The following is a 21483-nucleotide window of genomic DNA, read 5'->3' as shown; positions in this document are numbered from 1 at the left end:
GCATCCCGACCACCAAACTCTATGTAAAGCTCTCGGTTCTCACGAATACTGTACACTCCTTGGAGCAGGTAGCTCTTGTTGAGCCAGCAAAGAGGCGTCCAAATAGACACTGCATGACATCAGCAGGGATTCAGTTGTGGTTCAGCCCACTGGTGGCACTGTTGAGATGGTGCCCATCGGTTACTCTTCCCCATTTACTTCACCTGACATTTATTTCTGTGCATTTAAATCGCCAGTACCTTGACTTTGTTGCATTACCTGATTTACACCGTCACTTCACCCAAAGCAGAAGAAAAACAACTTTAAGGTAGGTATAATTTAGTATTAGCAGCAAAAATTGTAAATTAGTTGTAAATGACATAAAATAGTTATATTGTTCTCAATTAAGTGTTAAGGCGAATGCAGTACTTTTGTTATATTTAATTAGCACAATAAATGCCATTTACAATTAAGGCGAAGGTCAGTATTAAACTACTTGAGTACAATTTAATTAAGATGAAAGTGTTTAATAAAATATGATGTTAGGATTAGCATCATGGATAGAATAAGCCTTATAATTATTTCAGTGTAATTTAGGGTTAGGATAAGAATTTATGTAATGCTAATTTAATTTGTTTTAAACTACTTCAGTTTAATTAAATCAATGCCTCTATGATTAGGAATGCAATACGATTCATATTTTTACTTAATGAAACATTTACAAGACAGGGTTGGAGTTATTTTCGGTTTCTAACAAAAATAACTAACTGTAATTTATTTCAGGCTGGGTTAAGGCAGGTGTGAGACAATGTTAGCTTATTATTTCAATTAATTGAGGCACGAACATTTTTTCCATTTATGGCTAAGGTAGAAATTAGTATTAATTAAACTGATTGTGATGTATTTAAAATAAAATCAGAATTAGAAATGCAATAGGTCTCGGATTTATTTGAGTTAGAGGAAATGGCATTGAGCTTTAGATGGTTATGTTTAAAAGTAAAGTTTGCAATACTGCTATTGGTACAATAGTTAATTGTCGATTCGTTAACAATTGATGTGTGTAGTGATGGCTGTTGGTGTGGAATGACGGGTGGTGGTGTGTGCCTGGTGAAAGCGTGCACTGACAGGTGGTGGTATGTGTATGCCTGCTGAAAGTGTGCACTGATGGTTGGTGGTGTGTGTGTGCGCCTGGTGAAAGCGTGCAGTGACAGCTGGTGGTGTGTGTGAGCTTGGTGAAAATTTGGAGGGTGGACAGTATCATACCTCTACTTGTACTTTGTTCGCTGTTGTAACCTGCACACATGTCACTTTTTCCTCCTGTATTGCACAGTTTGCTACCTCTTGTATTTTTGTTTGCTCACAATTGTCACTTTTGCGCCTTGTAACTTAACGTTTGCTGTTCTACTTTGTTCACTTGTAATTTTCTCCTCATGTATCATTACTGTTCCTATTGTTGGAGTTGGAGGGTGTAGTTGGAGGGTGGACTTGGAGGTTGGACTTGGAGGGTGGACTTGGAGGGTGGACTTGGAGGGTGGACTTGGAGGGTGAGGGTAGACTTTGAGTTTGAGGGTAGAGTTGGAGTTTGAGGGTAGAGTTGGAGTTTGAGGGTAGAGTTGGAGTTTGAGGGTAGCTTTGGAGTAGATTTGGAGTTTGAGGGTAGATTTGGATTTTGAGAGTAGATTTGGAGTTTGAGGGTAGAGTTGGAGTTTGAGGGTAGAGTTGGAGTTTGAGGGTAGAGTTGCAGTTTGAGGGTAGAGTTGGAGTTTGAGTGTATAGATGGAGTTTGAGGGTAGAGTTGGAGTTTGAGGGTAGAGTTGGAGTTTAAGGGTAGAGTTCTGCACTCCGCACTCACACTCTACAATCTTCACTCACAATCTTCACTCACAATCTGCACTCACAATCTGCACTCACAATCTGCACTCACAATATGCACTCACAATCTGCACTCTGCACTCACAATCTGCACTCACAATCATCACTCTGCACTCACAATCTGCACTCACAATCTGCACTCTGCACTCACAATCTGCACTCTGCACTCACAATCTGACTCTGCACTCACAATCTGCACTCTGCACCTCTGCACTCACAATCTGCACTCTGCACTCACAATCTGCACTCTACACTCACAATCTGCATTCTGCACTCACAATCTGCACTCACAATCTGACCCAACACCATGAAGATGGCCACACCGTTGCCGGACAGGCCCAGCACGAAGACCATCATGTAGAGGACGGTCAGCAGGGAGAAGGACAGCTCCCAGTCCGAGTCGTTGCGCGCTATGTAGCCGTTGTCATTGCTGTATTCGTCGTAGTAGTTTCCGTCTTGGTACTCCTTCATCCCCTCCAGGGCTTGCAGGCTTGGTTTCGAGAGCAAGGAGCGCACCCCAGAAGAGCACTAGTACCAATGGGCGTCCAGGTAGCAGAACCGGGCCAAGGAGGGCACCCCCTGCACCTCCAGTCCAAACAAAAAGGTGGGTAATGAGGGCACCTTCAGTCAGGAATATAAATGTGCAAAAAAGAGGGCACCTCCACTCAGCAGTGTAGAGCACCTTTTAGTCACGAAGACTCTGGCCCAGAGTACAGTCAATCTAGTTAGTAAGGGCACCAACAGTCAGTAAGGCAGAGATAACGAGGTGTATCCTGCTACAAGTGGCGCCACCACATTCAGCAAGGCACGGTGGCAACTCAGCGACAGACCATCAGGACGCAGCTAGTGGGCACCGGGTGTGCCTCCGGTTTTTGTCGGTCCGAAAGATGCTGACAGTGAGGGAGCTTAGCAGTGCGTGGTGCACTGATGGTTTCTTCTCAGCACGGCAGAGGCAGCGAGGGTACGTCCAGTCGGTAGGGCTGAGTTGTGATGGGCAGGCTCTCGCAGTGCTTCCAAAGACAGCCGGGCACGAGCAGTGATGGGAGGGCTGCTCCCACAGCTCTTTGAAGAACTCCCCATTCCCCTCCCACTTGGAGCCAAGAGGCAGAGGCCACCTATTGACATCAATCAGGGTTTGGGTGTTATCTGGACTCCTCCCTCGCCATGCACAGCGCATCCCTCAGCACTCCCCTCTGTGTTTTGGAGAGGTTCTCCACCTCTCCCCAGTGTGTCTCACTGCTGCGAGCAGTTACTGGAAAATCAACTGCGAAAGCCCTCCTGTAAGTCTCCTCATAGGACAACGAAAACAACGTATAAAATACAAAATGTAATTGTAAATTACTTGGTGGCCCCTTGTATTGTATAAATAACTTATTGGCTAAATGGCAAACTGTAGTGACACATTATAGTAAAAGCTTCATACTTATTTAGAAACCTACTAGAAATGATCGCCGCACAAACACAACATAGATAGTTCATTATTGGACTGACAGCGTGGCCAGTTCCCCACTTGATAAAAGGATGGGCAGTGACACATCCCACAGATTAAAAAATAACATTGACGCCTATCGATAATTCATTTGTTTGGGAAAAAAAACAAATCCTTGTTAAACTGTTTTGATTAACTGGATAAAAGTGCATACGCCTTTTCCTCCCTGCACCTGTTGACAGGTCTTGGTTACTGGCCTCGTATTCACCCTCCCCTTAACACATCACAATTCCTTGCTAACTCTAACATCTCTCCACTGAAAAAAAAAAAATTAACGAATGCGGTATAACATCCACTGTAATTCGGCGTAGGAAGAAGGGTGACGAACCTCATGAAAATCTACAGCTTAACGAGCATAACCATTGCTCCAAATAGCCCTGACAGACCTCTGTGCACTGCCCAAAAAACGCCTCGTCATATATACGCTTCTTTATGTTTAGAAGAACCTTCGAACCAATGGCGCCAAAGGCGTGCAGACGTGCATTCTACGATTGGTGACACCCACAGTCCCGTTAATCCTCCAAAATTTACCCGCTCCTTCCATTCCCCCCACCCTGGTCACTGTCCACGCCACGACTCCTCGCTCCTTCATAAGCCAGAGACGGGGTTTTGAAGATGGTCTTTTGAGATTAAGGCATGTCTGCAAAGGGTGAGATGCTGAGCCGTCACGCAGGCTGTACATGCAGGGCTGCCCTGCAAGAGCACCATTGGGGACAAATAATTTATGCCCACCTCCACTCGAGTCCATGGGGCCGCATCTTGCTGCAAGTGAAGGCACGTTCTGGGAGCGCAGGCCTTTCAGACACTACTTGGATGCCGAGCTCTCATCCCACAGAGATTAATTAGTGAGTGGCATTGTATCAGTTTAGGCGAAACCTAATGACAGCTCTGTAATGTCACTGCCCCTCCCCCAGAGCAACTGTGGAGTGCAGGGCCAGCTGGTGCCGCGACACTCTGATAGACCAACACTTCTGCCCAGGCTGTGTTGTTGCCTCTGACGCTGCCTGTGGCCCACAGTGCCTAGAGTCCGGGATCTCCACGTTCCTGAGATTTGAATGGGTACTGCTGTGTTCCTGCTGCTGTAAGTAAATGAATAACATTTCCTCTCCGCTACCGGAAGCAGAGACGGCACTTCTACGGTTTTTAATTGCTCCTTTTAAAGTGTTCATTATTTGATTCTTAATGTAATCAAAATGCCCCTTGAACCTTTTCCCTTGACCTTCACATGAATCGGGGAGGTCAGGGGTGCACAGGCGTCTTCGTTCACTTTGTTAAATAAAGATCAGCCAAGTCGCCCTTGGCTTAACCTTTTATCAAATAACACCGTCCACTTGCACGCGCGCCCAGCATCTGTCTTCAATTACCGCGGGTCCTGACAGCTGGTAATTGAAGAAATATGCCCTTCTGCTCCGCGTGTCCGCACGGAATATGCACTAGGCGGAGCGACTCTAACGCCTGTGGCCTATTGCGAGCTCTCTTGTAAAAACACACGCATGCGAAGCCCAATTGCCATGCAGCTGGCAAAAAAAAGGACGAAAAATCACGAGCAGCCAGGAATTTGTTAGGTAGCTTTTCGGAGACCCTCACACAAGGACTCCTGGGCTCCGCCTACACTGCTACGCTGTGTGACGTAGGCCCGAGCCCTAAAAATGAGATCACAAATACAGTTGGTATTTAGAGTTAAGTTTCGGACTAGGAATGGGGGTCGAATGAAGTAAAGAGATAGAAAGGAGATGAAGTAATGTCATTTCAATGTGAAGTACAGGTGGGAGAAGTAAAGTTAGTTGAATAAAGGCCACGTAACCCTTGAAATGTAGGACGCCATGATGCTACATAAACTCTAGAACTACCAACTGTTCCTGACCCTCCCCTGGTATTAGAAATCTTTGTCCTATGGACTGATATTAGGCTTGTAGAAAGACATGCTCAGTGTTCACCCTTTTCCATAATGACGTCATAGGGTGTGTCCAGCTGTGTTCCATGAAGGCTGGATCCCCGTGAGATTTGTAGGACGTTCAAGTGGCGTAAAATGATGCACAATGTCTCTAAATGGAAGTCATTTACTTAGTGATTGCACACACTGAAAACCATGCATTATTGCAGCTCTTGTGCACTAACATAAGACACACCTAGCAATACCTGACCGCAGATACTGGTTGCTGGCCCTAGATACTGACTTCTGGCCCTAAATAATGACTCCCTCCAGCTGTTAGTTACTGGCTGTTGACTCTAGATACTAGCTACTGGCCCTAAGCTAACTCTAGACAATGATTCTTGAAACGAGACAATAATTGCTGACCGTATGATTGCTGACCCTCGATATCGGCACCATACCCTAGACAATAACTACTGACCCTATATACTGTCTACAGACCCTAAACAGCCCTAGACAATGACTGATGACCCTAGATATTGGTTTCAGTTCCAAAATACTGTCTGTTGGACTTAGATACTAGTTGCTGACCCCTGACAATAACTGCTGACCTTAGATACTGACTGCTGTCTCTAGATACTTGCTGATGGCCCTAGATAGGGGCAACTGACCCTAGACAATGACTGCTGAACAAACATAATGACTACTGACCCTTTATACTGGTTAGTGCCCCTAGATAACAACTACTGACTCAAGGCAATGAATGTAGAGCTTAGATGCTGACTGCTGCCTCTAGATGCTGTTTGCTGGCCTAGATACTGGCTACTGACCCTAGGTACTGGCTGCTGACTCTAGATGCTGTCTGCTGACCCTAGGTACTGGCTGCTGACTCTAGATACTGGCTGCTGGCCCTAGATACTGGCTGCTGGCCCTAGATACTGGCTGCTGGCCTAGATACTGGCTGCTGACCCTAGATACTGGCTGTGGACCCTAGATGCTGGATGCTGGCCCTAGATACTGGCTGCTGACTCTAGACGATCTCTGTTGGCCCTAGATACTGTCTGATGACTCTAGGTGCTGTCTGCTGACCCTAGATACTGGCTGCTGACCTTAGATACTGGCTACTGACCCTAGATACTGGCTGCTGGCCTAGATACTGGCTGCTGACCCTAGATACTGGCTGATGACTCTAGATACTGGATGCTGGCCCTAGATACTGGCTGCTGACTCTAGATACTGGCTGCTGACTCTAGATACTGGCTGCTGACCTTAGATACTGGCTACTGAACCTAGATGCTGGCTGCTGGCCTAGATACTGGCTGATGACTCTAGATACTGGATGCTGGCCCTAGATACTGGCTGCTGACTCTAGATACTGGATTAGGGTCCTTCTGCTGCAGTACTATTTTTTATTTTGTTGCTTCCTTCCCTCCCCTCCCATCTGGGTTGCTTATTCCCCTCCCACCCTCTCGTTGTCCCTGCTGCTTATTTGTCCCCACCCCCATAAGAATAAAAATGCTATGAAACGGCCAGCGCTGGCCGCTTCATACCAGTTGTTTTGCCATCCCATTGACTCCCACCTGCCCTCCGGTTATCCACCTATACCCAACTGGCAAAGCAAGGCGAGACCTATTGACCTTGTCATGACTGGTTCTTCTTTTAACTGTCTGTCACTGCTTAAAAACAAAAAAGCTGAAGGACTACAAGCCAGGGCATTCAAATTTCTATAACTTTCATTGTGTTTAAATTATGTCTTTCAGTTTTGAAAAATCAATAGTATCTTTAAACTGGCACACATCTTGTTTTTCTCTTTATGCTCCTCCCTTATCCCCATGCCCGCATTAGGACTCCATACCGTTCTCACTGCTTAAATGTAATGTTTATGCTATTGATTGTCAAAGGGCCTGCTTGGCGAGCGCGTTACACACAATTCGAGACTTTAGTTGACTTGCTTAATAATGTATATACAGATTAAAATAGTGTCGATACCTGTCCATTCTTGTTATAATATTGTCTATCCTATTCGTGCATTTAATATCAGCAGTCATTGTAATCTTAGCTCTTTTAAAACATGTTTTCCTAATAATAAATGTCCCTTTACCCCTTAAAATCATTAACAAACTGTCACATTAAATAAAATCATCTCTTTGTGAGGTCACACAAAAAAATAAAACAAGTTTGAACCTTAAACAGGAAAGAATAAAAAACGGCTAGCAAAAGTAGATTTGTGTTTTGCATCTTATCATTTTTTCTAAATATTTGCTATGAGGATGGATAGTGCAGTTTTGAACATCTTATTTTGGTGTCTTTTCTACATTATAGATACAATGTATGGACTGTCGTGGCTCAGAATTAGCCCTGCTGGTAAGCAGGTATGCAGCGTTATTACCCAGTATTTCATGGACTCTGCAAGTTGATCCATTATTAGGGCTTGACTGTGGAGTGCACAAATTCGGTGCCACTTTCGCCTTGCGTTTTTTCCTTAAATGGGTTCCTATTTGGGAATTTAACCTGCTACCTTCAGAGTTTGGGAACCACTGACTTTTACAAAAATCTGAAAAACACATCAAGTTGGGGTTTTTCACCCCAAAATAATACATTATGGAATGTTGTATTTGTTTCTGTCTGTGGTGCATAGCCATAATTACATGTGCCAGTGGTATTATTTGTCTGGGCCTGAACCGGAAGCAATACTGGATTCCTCTGTTCCTTATTTATACCCCCCTTGCCCTCTTTATTAACTGATGTCCTACCATCACGTCCTTCACGATCCTGAACTGGAAGGTCTCATCCCAGACGGGGCTTTTGGAATTCCAGATGGTTTTAGTTTGTTTCTTTTCACTGGAAGATGTAGGCAGGTAGAGTGATACATAGCAATCAGGCTTAGAAACTGAAAAACACATGAATTAAATTTAGAGCAGGAAACAATATGGCAGATTCAGGTACTTCAACATTTCTCTATCATGTACTTATTATTATTAACAAATTGTACTATCTATTTTCTCATTGGCCATTCTCATCCCTCCCTCCATAAATACTGTTCTTGTAAAGAACCAATTTCACGTTCATTGGCTGATTTTCAAAAAGCAAAAGATTCCTAGGGGTAGTAATACAATGGTGTCCTGAAAATGTTTAATTACTAAAAAGGCGGTTGCCTGGTAAGTGTTGTCTACGAACACAGAGTCACAAATAGGAAATCAGCCCATGTGATTATCTGTTCTTTACAACTGAAACAATAGGGCCACATATTGGCTTCGCTAATGAATTCCCTGCTGTAGATTCTCCAACACAGCATTAAAGTCCTTAACTAGTAATCAAATAAACAGTTGCTCTTTTTGCTATTGAGTATTAGAATTTGTGAGAGTGTTTGTTAGAGCCTGAATAAGTCTGGTCTAGTTATCTTCCCTGAATTTTTTTTAAATGGAGGTGAACCCCCACCCACATGAGTGGCATGCTTTATCATTGGGTCTTCTTCTTACCTTGTCCAGTTGTAATGAGGTGGCATATCTCAGGGTTCCTATTACAGGTATGTGTTTTGTGAATTCGTATTGAATCTTTGATACAACATCTTTATAATACTGTATTAAAAAGTAGGAGAACCCGGGGAGATTAAAAGCCTTGGTTCTTCGGTGTAACCATGTTTTGGCCCTTGCCCCTGATTACCAAAGCAAAGACAGAGGGCGCGATTCACAAAATTAACTTAAGACAAAATCCTAAACTTACTACTTTTGGTATTCACAGAAGTTAGGATTTTGTCTTAAGTTTGTCTTTAGACAAACTTAAGACAGACTTAAGACAGTCTTAAAACAGATTTAAGTTAGGATTTTGTCTTAAGTCTGTCTTAAGTCTGTCTTAAGACAAACTTAAGACAAAATCCTAACTTCTGTGAATACCAAAAGTAGTAAGTTAAGGATTTTGTCTTAAGTTAGTTTTGTGAATCGGCCCCCGAGAACTTCAGTTCTAAACAGCTTACTGGCTGACCAATTCAAGTATATTTTTGGATATGCACCATCCTAAATGATTATTGGTTTGTTTTCGCCCTCCTTTTGGTCTCTTCCTCCATTTCTACAGTACAGTATGTGTCTCTTTCCATTGCAGAAAAGCTCCTAGTGGCTGAAAATGTTGTATCGAAAGGTCATTATGTCTAAGAAAAATAGCTAAACTTCTAATTATTACAGTGATAACCAATCAGAGGCTGACAAGTGGTTTCCATGTGAGGGGGCAATAATTGACGGTGAGAGATGCTGTGGGAGTATGCTGTGAAGTCTGCAAATCCATTCCACATGTACTTCTGCCAGAGGTTGAGTGCAATTATTTCAAGAATAATGATATGTTACTTACAGGCATCTGAGTTCCTGATATTCCTGGCACGTATGATCCTTACAGACAGCATGTAAGAAGACACCTCATCCTGTAATGTACAACAAGAATTCTTGACTCGCTTCAAATTTATAGTACCATGATGCATTACTTGGCAGTAGATAGAAAGAACACAAATGCAGTAGACAAACAACCCCATACTAGGGTCACTCTAATTATGGTATTCTACATGCCACATACTTTTCTGCATAATTAGGACTTTATTACACTTGACACATAATCCACCATCTGCTGAGTTATTTTCAGATTTTGCCAAAAATGTATTTCACGATCAATTAGATCAAAAGTTACTCAAAGAAAAAAACACCTGGGGCCGTATTATACATAAGGCGCATTTTCCTTGATTGCGCTGGGCGCAACTTTTAAAACATGTGCCCAGCTCAATTAAGGATAATGCACCATATTAGAGTGAATTCACTGCCCCCACGCCAGCTGCGAGCTCACCCTGCCCTGGAGCAGTGCATTCAGGTGGAAAACGGAGTGGCTGCTTTGATTTGCGTGTGCGCAATATTCGTATTAGGCGAAATCAGGTGTACCCATGCCCCCTTGTGTCAACAGAAGCGTGAGTAATTCCCAGGATAATCTTGCTTGCCTCCTGCCCAAACCAGAGATATTACAATGGAGCGGATCCTTCTAAAAAATGCAGAATTGCGCGGTAATGGTAGGTTACCAAAACAGATACAGTCATTTGGTTAGTACAATAATGTTCGCTATAGCTATCCTGTCATCCAGCGTTATGGGTAGCTTAGACCAAACAACCACCTTTCCCTCCAGCCATGTATTTGCCCAGCCTTAGTTTGAGTTCCATTGTTCCTGCGTGTCTCTACTAAGGCAGATTCCCAGGTATCTGACAGGACCCTCAGCCCATGTTAATGGGTACTCCAGTGCGAATGGCTGTGTATCACTGGTTAGGGAAAACACTATTGATTTGCACCAGTTGATGATATCCCAGCAAATCAGATAAGTTTGCGTATCATGGGGCCAGGGTTTTCTTTAGGGTCATGCACATAGAGGGTTATATTGTCTGCGTATAAAGAAACAACCAGTCCATGAGACGTGAAACCCTGTCGTAAACGCACGGCCAAGGGCTCCATAGCCGCAGCAAAAAGGAGCGGAGACAAGGGACCCCCTTGACGTGTACCCTGAGTCATGGGGAAAGGTTCAGACAGGAGGTCGTTCATTCTTATACGGACAGTGGGGGCTGTCTATAAGAGACATATCTTTTGTATGTAATCAGATCTTCGGCCAGTCCTAGTCAGAAGTGCAAAGAGATACGGCCACTCCAGGGAATCAAATGCCTTAGTTGTGTCTAGGATTGCCGCCAGTGCTGGCACACAGGGTTTGAGATGGTGTAATACATCAAACATGGTACGCAGGTTATGGGCAGTAGAGTGCCCGGGTATAAACCCAGATTGATCGGGTCTGGCTATGAGGGGAAGGAGTGGCTGCAATCTGTTAGCTAGCAGTTTAGTCTAAATTATATTGTCGACATTGATGAGGGATAAGGGACGATATGAGGCACAGATGTTAGCAGATGTTCCTGCTTTAAGAAGCATTATAACTACCGCCTCTCTCATAGATGGAGGCAAAACTCTGATTCTCATCTCTTCCTGATAAACAGCTAAAAGGTGGGGTGCCAATACTGATGCGTGAGATTTATAGAATGAAGTTTTCAGCCTGTTCAGTCCCAGGGCCTTGCCTTGCCTTCAAGCAAACTTTGTATCACATGTATAATATCATCAGTGGTGCAGGGTTCATCTATATATGCGTGGTGTGCCCTATACAGCCATAATAGCTGGATTATATTCATTCAGGTCGACTGCTGAGCTGCTGAAACTAGAGTAGTATAGTGTGGCAAAAAAGTCAGTCAGTCAGGAGATCCAGTAAAGCATCTCACAGGGTTAGAATCTGCATCTAAGACTTCAGTAATGTAGGTGGAGGTGCAAGGGGGCCTGAGTGTGGTTGCCAAAGCTTTACCAGCTCTGTCTCCCTCCTCGTAATGTCGAACCGAAGCATATTTCCTTGGAAATATGTCTCCCTTTGGGCTTTGTCACCAAACTCAGACATTTTTCCCCTGAGAGAGGCGAGATGCTCAGGCTTGTTAGTCCGGAAGTATGCCTGCTCTAAATCCCGAATATCTCTTTCCAGCTTCATCAAGGACTAACTAATTGCCTTCAGCACTCCCGCTTGTTTTGCAATGCAGGCCCCTCTAATTACCACTTTAAAAGCCTCCCAGAGCACTGCAGGTGAGGAAACTGACTTTTCATTAAGAGTAAAACAACCTATTATCTCCTTACAGATCTTCTTCCAAAAGACAGTTTCAAGCAGAGTATCTGAAGGTAGGCACCAGACAAACGCCGGGGGCATAGACAGAGGCAGCAGTAGCCGGAGTAATACTGGGGCGTGATCGGAAAGCGTAAGCAGCATGAGTGCGACCGAAGCCGTCTATGTTGCAACGTCTTTGGACACCAACCAAAAGTCTAGTCTAGACCACGCTTTATGATATGTCGATATGCAGGTACCCTCGCGAGCATCCAGATGCCATTGTCTCCAAACATCCACCAATTGATGTTCGTGGATGAGTGCCTCCAGCATCATCCCTGCCCTAGGGTGAAGACTGCGGAAGGAGCCCGATCTGTCCAAAGTGTCATCGAGAATTGCATTGAAGTCACCGCCCCCAAATGACAGCGTCACATCCGAGTGTAGAGATCTTCGACCAGACGGTTCCGAAGAAGTCAGGGTCGTCATTGTTAAGCCCCTATATTGTCACCAAAATTATATGTTTACCCCCATGTAGTAGTCCACCATCACGCATCTGCCATTTGGATCCATAATAGAACGTGATGTAGGCCAGCCTAGTCCTCTATATATCAGTATAGCTATGCCTCTGGCACAGTTGGAGTATGCTGCTGCATATATATCCCTCCATCGTCTAGCCTGTAGTGTAGGTGTTGATGTGCTGCAGAGATGAGTTTCCAGAAGCAAACATCAATTTTATGTCAGAGCAAGTATGAGTGCATGAGTAATGAGTATGAGTAATAGGATTTCCCTTCAAACGTGACACGCAATTTGGCGGGGTATAGGAGTGCATATGGTATTAATCTTGTTGAAGTATGCATTTGACAGGTAGGAAGTTGCAGCGGGCCGCTTGAACCAGAGGAGTAAAATTGGGGGGAAATGAAATATTATTACCTTGATGGCATATGTCTCCGCGCTCCCTGGCTAGGCGCAGTACCATGTCTCGGTCACAGTAGTTTAGTAGGCGTGCCACTATGGGCCGTGGCGCCACTATAGGCCTTAGTAACAGTTCATTCATTAAAAATCTACACATTCTAGTTCCAATCAGTGCCCTCCGTTAGCTGCACGTAGGAGACAACAGCTTTTTCAAACTAAGTATCCCAAAATAAATTATATATAATAAATAAATATACAGTAATGTGTAATATCGTCCGATATTGCCATTGAGGGGTTGTGCTGGTATTTACAAACTACTCGGCTTTCAGTTATCTTCTTTGTGGTATCTCCTCAATGATTCGTAATGTATCCACTATACAGGGCCGGCTTTAGCCCTGGTGGCTCTGGTGTGACAATGTTTCTAGGCGCCTACCCCATCCATGGTGGCGGTGGTGACCACCTCTACCGCAGATTCCCTCACCACCTCCTTTTAACAGTGCCCCTCAAGTTTCCATAACCACTTACATTCAGATGCATTTAATTAGTTATTTAGCGGCACTCATACCAGTGTAGGGTGTCCGAGCACTTTGTATCACAAACACAATACACAGAGACAATCTATTATATGTGCGTGAATCAGTGTATAGGAAATGTTACAGAGGACAACAGGGTGTAGGAGTGACATGTCAACCATACTGGTAGGCAGTATAGTTTAAGAGTGTTTGGCCTTGAGAAGCACAAACTCCGAATTGAAAATGGAACACCATAGTTCAAAGGTTCTGTTTAATAATAAGAATGGATTTCTATGCTCTAATCCATGGGTACTCACAAACTTTTTCTCGGGGGCCAAATTTACAGTGTGGTTTGTGGCCAGGGCTGCACTGGTGGGGGCGGGCTCAGTGGGGGAGGGGTCGGGGCTAGAGCAACAAGAATCCCTATCTCTATCTCTGTCTGTCTCTGCCTCTATCTGTCTATGTATGTCACTGCCTCTATCTGTCTATGTCTGTCTCTGCCTCTATCTGTCCCTGCCTCTAACTATCTCTCTGTCTCTATCGCTCTCTACCTCTGTCTGTCTCTACCTCCATCTGTCTCTGCCTCTGTGTTTGCCTCTATCGGTCTCTGCCTCGGTCAGTCTGTCCCGATCTCTGCCTCTATCTAGCTCTGTCTGCCCCTGCCTCTATCTGTCTCTGCCTCTGTCAGTCTGTCCCTGTCTCTATCTGCCCCTGCCCCTATCTGTCTCTGTCTCTATATGTCTCTATCTGCCCCTACCTCTATTTGTCTCTGTCTCTATATGTCTCTATCTGTCTCTGCCCCTATCTGTCTCTGCCCCCTTTTGTCTCTACCCATGTCTGTCTCTGCCCCTATCTGTCTCTGCCCCTATCTGTCTCTGCCCCTATCTGTCTCTGCCCCTTTCTGTCTCTGCCCCTTTCTGTCTCTGCCTCTATCTGTCTCTGCCTCTATCTGTCTCTACCTCTGCCTCTATCTGCCCCTGCCTCTATCTGTCGCTGCCCCTATCTGGCTCTGCTTCTGTCAGTCTGTCCCTGTCTCTGCCTCTATCTGTCTCTACCTCTGCCACAATCTATCTCTGTCTCCGTCCCTATCTGTCTCTGTCCCTATCTGTCTCTGCCCCTATCTGCCTCTTTGTTTCTATCTGCCCCTGCCTCTTCACGTCTCTGCCTCTGTCTGTCTCTGCCTCTGTCTGTCTGTCCCTGTCTATCTGTCTCTCTCTGTCTCTGTCTGTCTCTATCTGTCTGTTTCTGTCTCTGTCTCTGCCCCTATCTGTCTCTGCCCCTATCTGTCTCTGCCCCTATATGTCTCTGCCCCTATCTGTCTCTACCTCTATCTGTCTCTGCCTCTGTCAGTCTGCCCCTATCTGTCAGTCTGCCCCTATCTGTCTCTGCCTCTATCTGTCTCTGCCCCTATCTGCCCCTGCCTCTATCTGCCCCTGCCTCTATCTGTCCCTGCCTCTATCTGTCTCTGTCTCTGCCATTATCTGTCACTGCCCCTATCTGTCACTGCTCCTATTTGTCTCTGCCCCTATCTGCCTCTGTCTCTTCCTGCCCCTGCCTCTGTCTGTCTCTGCCTCTATCTGTCTCTGCCTCTATCTGTCTCTGCCCCTGTCAGTCTGTCCCTGTCTCTATCTGCCCCTGCGTCTATATGTCTCTATCTGCCCCAGCCTCTATCTGTCTCTGTCTTTATATGTCTCTATCTGTCTCTGCCCCTGTCTGTCTCTGCCCCTGTCCGTCTCTGCCCCTATCCGTCTCTGCCTCTATCTGTCCCTATCTGTCTCTGCCTCTATCTGTCTCTGCCTCTATCAGTCTGCCCCTATCTGTCTCTGCCCCTATCTGCCCCTAACCCTATCTGTCTCTGCCCCTGTCTGTCCCTGCCAGCTCGTTTTCTCTCAGAATTTGCTGTTTTGTGGGGTTTGTGTCCCACCACTGGGCCTGGGGTCATAGCCTTCAAGGGCTTTAATTCTGACTCTCACCCTGAGCAGTCATATCGAAGCACCCTTTTGGTGCCAATCACCCGAGTACTTCACAGGTCTTTTAAAGATGATTTAATTATTAATGAGGCCTTGTTGTATTTGACCTCTTCTTAGCACCCCTGCATCTCCACTCTGACTATGCCTGGAATGGCCCGGCCCTCATAAATCAGCAACCAGCGGTGTTTGCAGACACTTTAAAAAAAAGAAATAACACCGGTATGTCGTTTGCAAGGTCCACGGGCCACACAGGAAGGCTTGCCGGGCCGCTGGCGGCCCGCAGGCCGTACTATGAGTACCCGTGCTCTAATCTATGCTTTGCAGTGTGCATGCAGTTCTTTGATGACAGTTAATAATAAACTATTCTAAATTATGATTTTAACTTATTAACTTCAGGTAACAAAAGGATGTTGCTTAGAAAAGCAGTAACCCACTGACCTATTTACATTATATGCACTTTATGATCTGCATGGTACATGTTCATTGCAGCAGGCATATTAACCCTCTGTGCTATTTTATGATCAGTCAAAACCTCAACTGGACAAAACTCCATCTCTCTCCAGGAGGAACATTAATCACAAGACATTATTATTGTTGCCTGGAAATTGCTAGAGTCTAGGAACAGGTGCAGGTGCTTTTAAAACTAAAATAAACTTTCAAACTCGGCGCACCCTGAAGTCAGCACCTGGTGCAATGGCACTGGTCGCACTGCCCTAGGGCGGGCCTTCCCACTATATATAATTTCTATAATGTCACCAGAACCAGAATTTTTGAAATACTGAATAGGTTGTCCTAACTGGAATTGGTATCTCCATTTTTTTGAAAATGTTACTTTCTATTTTTGATCGTGTGTATCAAAGGAGAGGAGGTCTGCCACATGGATGATGTCATTAGTGATGTCATTTGAGATGTCATCAGTGCTGTCATGAGTGATGTCACTGACCATGTCATGAGTGATGTAATATGTGACATCATCAGCAGTGCATTGCGGGCGCGCGAGTTATAGTTAGCTGAACTTAACTATAAAAGGGTAATTTCATAGGTTTTGTATGAGTAAAATGACCAACCAAAAATATAACTGGTGTGAAACCTATGGTTTTTTCAGTGAATATATATATACATACATATACATATATGTTTGTGTGTATTGTGTTATGTGTGATTAAACTTGTGCCTCACACAAATACATGTATTTATATTATGATAACATATTTATATGTCTATTTACATATATATGTTCTAAATATGTATACATTTAATACATTTTCAAATGAATTTCTTTACATTTTACCTTACAATAAATGAATTGCATTATTTTAGCATTAAACTGATATTATCTTCGGTTTAATTAACAATTACATTTATTTAACATCTCAGTTTTCTTATCAATTTCATTAAAAATGTATTTTGATCGAATTACTTTATTACCAATAAATGAGTGCTAGTAACTCTATTTAATTTAAATTTGTTTTAACAAGTACATTTAATTGATTATTGTCTAATATATACCTATAACTATCTGTATGTTTATATACATTTATGTATATGATAAGGTACATTTGCATATTTATTGACTTACCTGTGATGTAAAAGACTCCCGATGTAAGACTGCCGAAGTAATTGTAGCATATTGGTTTATGCCATGTGCAGTACTTTTTAATTAAAGTATTTACCAGCACCAGGATTCAAGAGGTTAAATTCTCACACTGAGATAGACTTACACTGCTACTATCAGCAGCTGCTTCCTTGTGCAAGTCTTTGTAACATGCAATCAGTGGCACAGCAGAATAAATGCAGAAGGAAAAGGATGGAATGCTGAACAATGTCAAACATTCACCCCAGTACAGAGATTTGGGCCTAAATTTAACGTTTTTTAACTCTCTATTCCATTCCAGTATGGATTAACCATATGTAAATCAGTGTTGACCCTGCACCCATGGGAACAGTCCAGCCCAAACTGCCAGGCCAGGTCCTCCCTGGACTGGTAACAGGCACCGAGGGACTCGTTTCAGGATATAACCCCTTATCAGCTAGGCTAGCCTGACTCCACTGGCATGGAGAGCACAGGACCCATGTCTGGGCATACCCATCACACTTAGGGTGACACATACTAAAGCAGCAATTGATGGACGGAATGCTGAACAATGTAAAACATTCACCCCCAGTACAGAGATCTGGGCCTAAATCCATTTGTTTTTTTACTCACCATGCCTTTAAGTTTGGCCCCAGCCACAAGCAAATCAGTCTTGACCCTGCTCCACAGGGCAACAGTCCAGCCCGACCTGCCAGGCCAGATTGTCCCTGGACTGGAAACAAGGATCCTGGGACCGGTTTCGGGGTATCACCCATCATCAGGGTCAAATCTCATTCAAGCATGGCTGGGTCTGAACTGCAATAGCGTGGCGAGCAAAAAAGAATGAATTAAATCCAGATTTATTCAGCATTCCATCCATCATTTGTTCTTTTTGCATGTATCGTCCTAAGTGTGAAAACTGTGCCCAGACGTGGAGCCCATGCTCACTGTAGCACTGGATTCAGGCTAGCTTCACTGATGAGGGGTGAAACAAGTGTTGATTTATTTTTCCTTTCCTGACGTTTTGGGGGTTGGGGGGGCAAAGCTCCTCCGCAATAGCCACCAGACTTAACCTCCATAATGAGAAGCTACTATTGATTGGAGATGTCGGGGTTGATAGAAGAACATTAAGACAAAGAAGGTTCTTTTTTTAGAGTGAAACTACCCCTGTTTCCAGATTTTGCGACACTCGCACAGGGCCCAATCCCTTTCATCATCTCCAGCCAGGCCTGTGAGACATCTCACGAGCGGGAAGAGTGACGTAACGACACTGATGTCTTTGCCACCCACGCAGCTGGTTTCTATATTAGCTGCAGTTATTAATAAACTGCTTTAATTAGCACCGTCTCAGTCATCGCCTTCCGGTTGCCCATCACCTTCTTACAAAACATGTCGTGCAAGTTACAACCTGCTGTGTGAGCACAGGGAAGTACTCCGCACCAAGCACTTCCTCAAGTTATTGGCCGGAAACAACCTAGGGTAACTCGATGCATTAAGTAATGTCCACTCAGCTTATCATCCTTGCACACTCAGTCGTTCCATTAATTTATGATGGCTCTTGATTTATTCAGACCTTTTTCTCAAAGTGCTCTAAACAAGCATTGAAAATGCAACATGTCATGCCTTTGATTAAGTTAAAGCCATTTGATTTGCTAATGGTATTGTATAGAAAGCAATTGGCTTTAAATTAATGAAAGGCGAGACCTATTGCATGTTTAATGACGTGTTGGCATTTGCAAAGGTACACCGAAGAACTGCATCTCCATTTGAGCAGAAAAAAAGCAGAGAAAATGGTTCTTATTCTGAAAACATGACAAGCACACTGATAAAACTAGAAGAGATTAAACCTGACAAGGACATTGGCAAAAAACTAAGAGTAACCTTAACATGATAAACCAGTATTATAAAGAACATTTACTTTGATGCACCCTCTGCTTTAACATATTGAACATATTGTTTGTTAACAAGAAACTCCAGAAAGGTTTTGACTGGTCTGAACAAGCCTCACGCTCAATACAGACGTGGTCTGAATTTTTAAAAGAGTGGCTAACCACGGAGGTAGACCTGCGTGGTGAGAAGCAAAGGCACTTAACGTGTCTGTAAAGCGCGCATCCACCAGGGGTTTCTATGCGCTGTAATGAAAAGGGGAGGTAATACAGATGCCACGGTCAGCAGAAAGAGCCAGGAGATTCAGAGATGTTTACACGTGGTCACCTAGTAAACACAGGCCGGGCTGAGAATTAGATCTGCGGGAAGACAGATCTGGGCAGTCTCTCCTATAAACGAAGGTACATATATCTTCAGGGAGCTAACTCGACTAAAGACTGCGATAGTCAGAAGACAAGTCGGGAGGGGGCGGTAACATTGGGGTGGGAGACGCACATACCACACACACACGCTATCGCGGTCAAAACAGTCAGACTCGTCCCTACTCACTACAAGACAAGCAGGACAGATAGGCAAACAGCGCCTACTCTGAGGCCATTCAATGATTTAAATGGAAATACGAAGTGCTGGTACTCTTCTGTTCAGAGTACCTAATTACTTCTGGGAAGTGCAGGTACTCTTAAACTCAGGGCTCAAGTCCGGGGTACACGCAGCTACACGGCGTCCCCCCACTCTGTTCACAGGATGGACGCCGTCCCCCCCCTGCCAAGAAGCTGGGCCCCACAGAAATATGCTGAACGTGTCCCAGTGTTATTGTCAGGCACCGAGACACGTTCAGCACGTGACGTCATTAGGTCATTTGCATATTGTCAGTCCCCCCACTTCTTTTGATAGGACTTGTGCCCTGCTCCAACTAAATGTATTGCAGCAGTGCTAAGAAGTGCAGGTACTTTTCTTTTCAAATTGAGGAAAGTGCAGATACTCCGTCCTGCCCAGTTAAAGCACTTGAGTAGACACATTCAATGACTGGGATTTAAGTACTTAGTATCTTCCACACACAATGCATTTCCTATCGAGATGCACCTCCCACCAACTAAATACAAACACAAAGCACATATCTGGCACTTACATGGCACCTGAAATAAAATGAAGTTTCACGTTTCAAGCACTAAAGGTCGTGAAAGTCGCCAAAGACCATTACAAATTGTTTATGTAAACCTGATCTTTCCGAACAAAGAAATGCAAGGCACTATTCACTTAAAGGAGCTACCACAGGTGCTGTCAAAATAAAGAGCTGAGCTTTCCATGCCACAGGAACCACCTCCTGTAAGGAAGATAATCTTAGTTACGAAATCAAATTAGAAAGAGTGTTAAACTCAGTGCATTATCCAGTAAAAATGTTTTTTAAGTGAACTCAAACAGGAACAAAAAAAGCAATCACACTTGTCGCAAGCAACAGTATCATTGTAGAAATGTCCAGAAACACTGGCAGCATGTTTAAAAGAAATGCACGTGCTTCTCTTGGGGGGTTTAATTTAAATGACGTCCTTCACTTGCACACCAGTAACACATTACTGAAGTGATACTCGACTGCATGGCTAAGTGCCCCCGCCTCCTCCTCAAAAACGTTTAACTCCTCTAAATCTCCTTACAATAAGGCAAAAGAGACGCCCTTCCAGTCAGAACTCAAAATCAGGGAAAAAACATGCGGTCGGAATGAGTGAAAGTGGCATTTCTGAGACTAAGGCAACATTATTTACTGCCACCGGTCATGGCAAACATGGATTGCAGCCAAATACCATTTCCATTCTTAGGGAGCCAAGTATCAGACCTGTGGTTATTGCCGGGTTTCACGGCAAGGGCATGGGCCTGACTGAATAAACTTTGCACCGATATTTGTGCCAATAACCGCACAAATGTATTTTGTCACCGGTGGAGGTTAAACCACCTCGTGTAAGCAGCAGAGTAAAATTGCAGTTCTCTATGTTCGGTATAAATAAAAGTCGCCTTTGCTTTGCACAACTCCTGCTATAATCATCATCGGATTCCTTGAGCGTCCTGCCCTGCTCTCGCTCTGCTGATGCGCACGGTGTATGTCTGCACCATTCGAGAGGCCAGCCCACAGGTTTAGTGCCAATATCGGCAAACACTCAGCCTCCCCCCATACAGCATTCTCCTAGAGCAATAACCAGACAAGACACCTTTTTGGTGGAGAAAATTGCTGCAGGTTTATTAGCATTACAAATATGCCAACATTGGTGGGTTATCTTATGGGCGATCCCAAGGCAGGCAGCTCCTTGCCGCCCACTGGGAGGCTGCCTCCTGTGCCTCTTGTGGCACTAAATAGGCCGCCCTTTTAGTGGGTCTCCTTCGTAGACCGCGGGCAGCCTGCAAAAAGCAGGTCCTAACTCCGCAGGGGCTAGCTGGATGACCTGAAGCACAACTTCGGCCTCTGTGCTGTGGTGCCCCGCCACCTCTGCAGCTGCGCGCAGAGGGGGCACAAATCATAACATCCAAGGCCGCAGCACTTCCACAACCCTTCAACGGGATTTACCCTCTTACATTGGCCCTTTTACAAATTACACGTTACCATTCCTTACTGGTCCGTGCCGTGGTGCTGAAAATATATATAGTTTCCCGTGTGCGACTCGTTAGTAAACCAGGATATCACTTTCCTTGTGCAGCAGAAGCCTGGTGCCTTGGTGTGTATTCCGCCTGTGGCAAAAACCAATGAAATGCAGACAGAACAATGAAATGGGGGATATCTTCTGCCA

General features: G+C 44.5%; 1 protein-coding gene across 2 annotated transcripts in view; it reads right to left on the bottom strand.

Annotated features, from left to right (window-relative positions):
* Nucleotides 1-21483, bottom strand: part of LOC147689741 (cytosolic phospholipase A2 delta-like) — a 129641-nt gene that overhangs the window by 103178 nt on the left and 4980 nt on the right. For both annotated transcript variants that reach the window (XM_086937221.1, XM_086937220.1), the window contains exons 2-3: nucleotides 9555-9624; nucleotides 7967-8103 (exon numbers count right to left, since the gene is read on the bottom strand). In XM_086937221.1, coding sequence (XP_086793347.1) covers nucleotides 7967-8103; nucleotides 9555-9624 — 207 coding nt within the window. The remainder of the gene's footprint in view (nucleotides 1-7966; nucleotides 8104-9554; nucleotides 9625-21483) is intronic.

Source organism: Lissotriton vulgaris, chromosome 9 (genome assembly GCF_964263255.1).
Source record: "Lissotriton vulgaris chromosome 9, aLisVul1.2, whole genome shotgun sequence".
NCBI classification, from domain to species: domain Eukaryota; kingdom Metazoa; phylum Chordata; class Amphibia; order Caudata; family Salamandridae; genus Lissotriton; species Lissotriton vulgaris.
The sequence above is the reverse complement of the archived record's forward strand: the minus strand, read 5'-3'. Positions and strand labels throughout refer to the sequence as shown.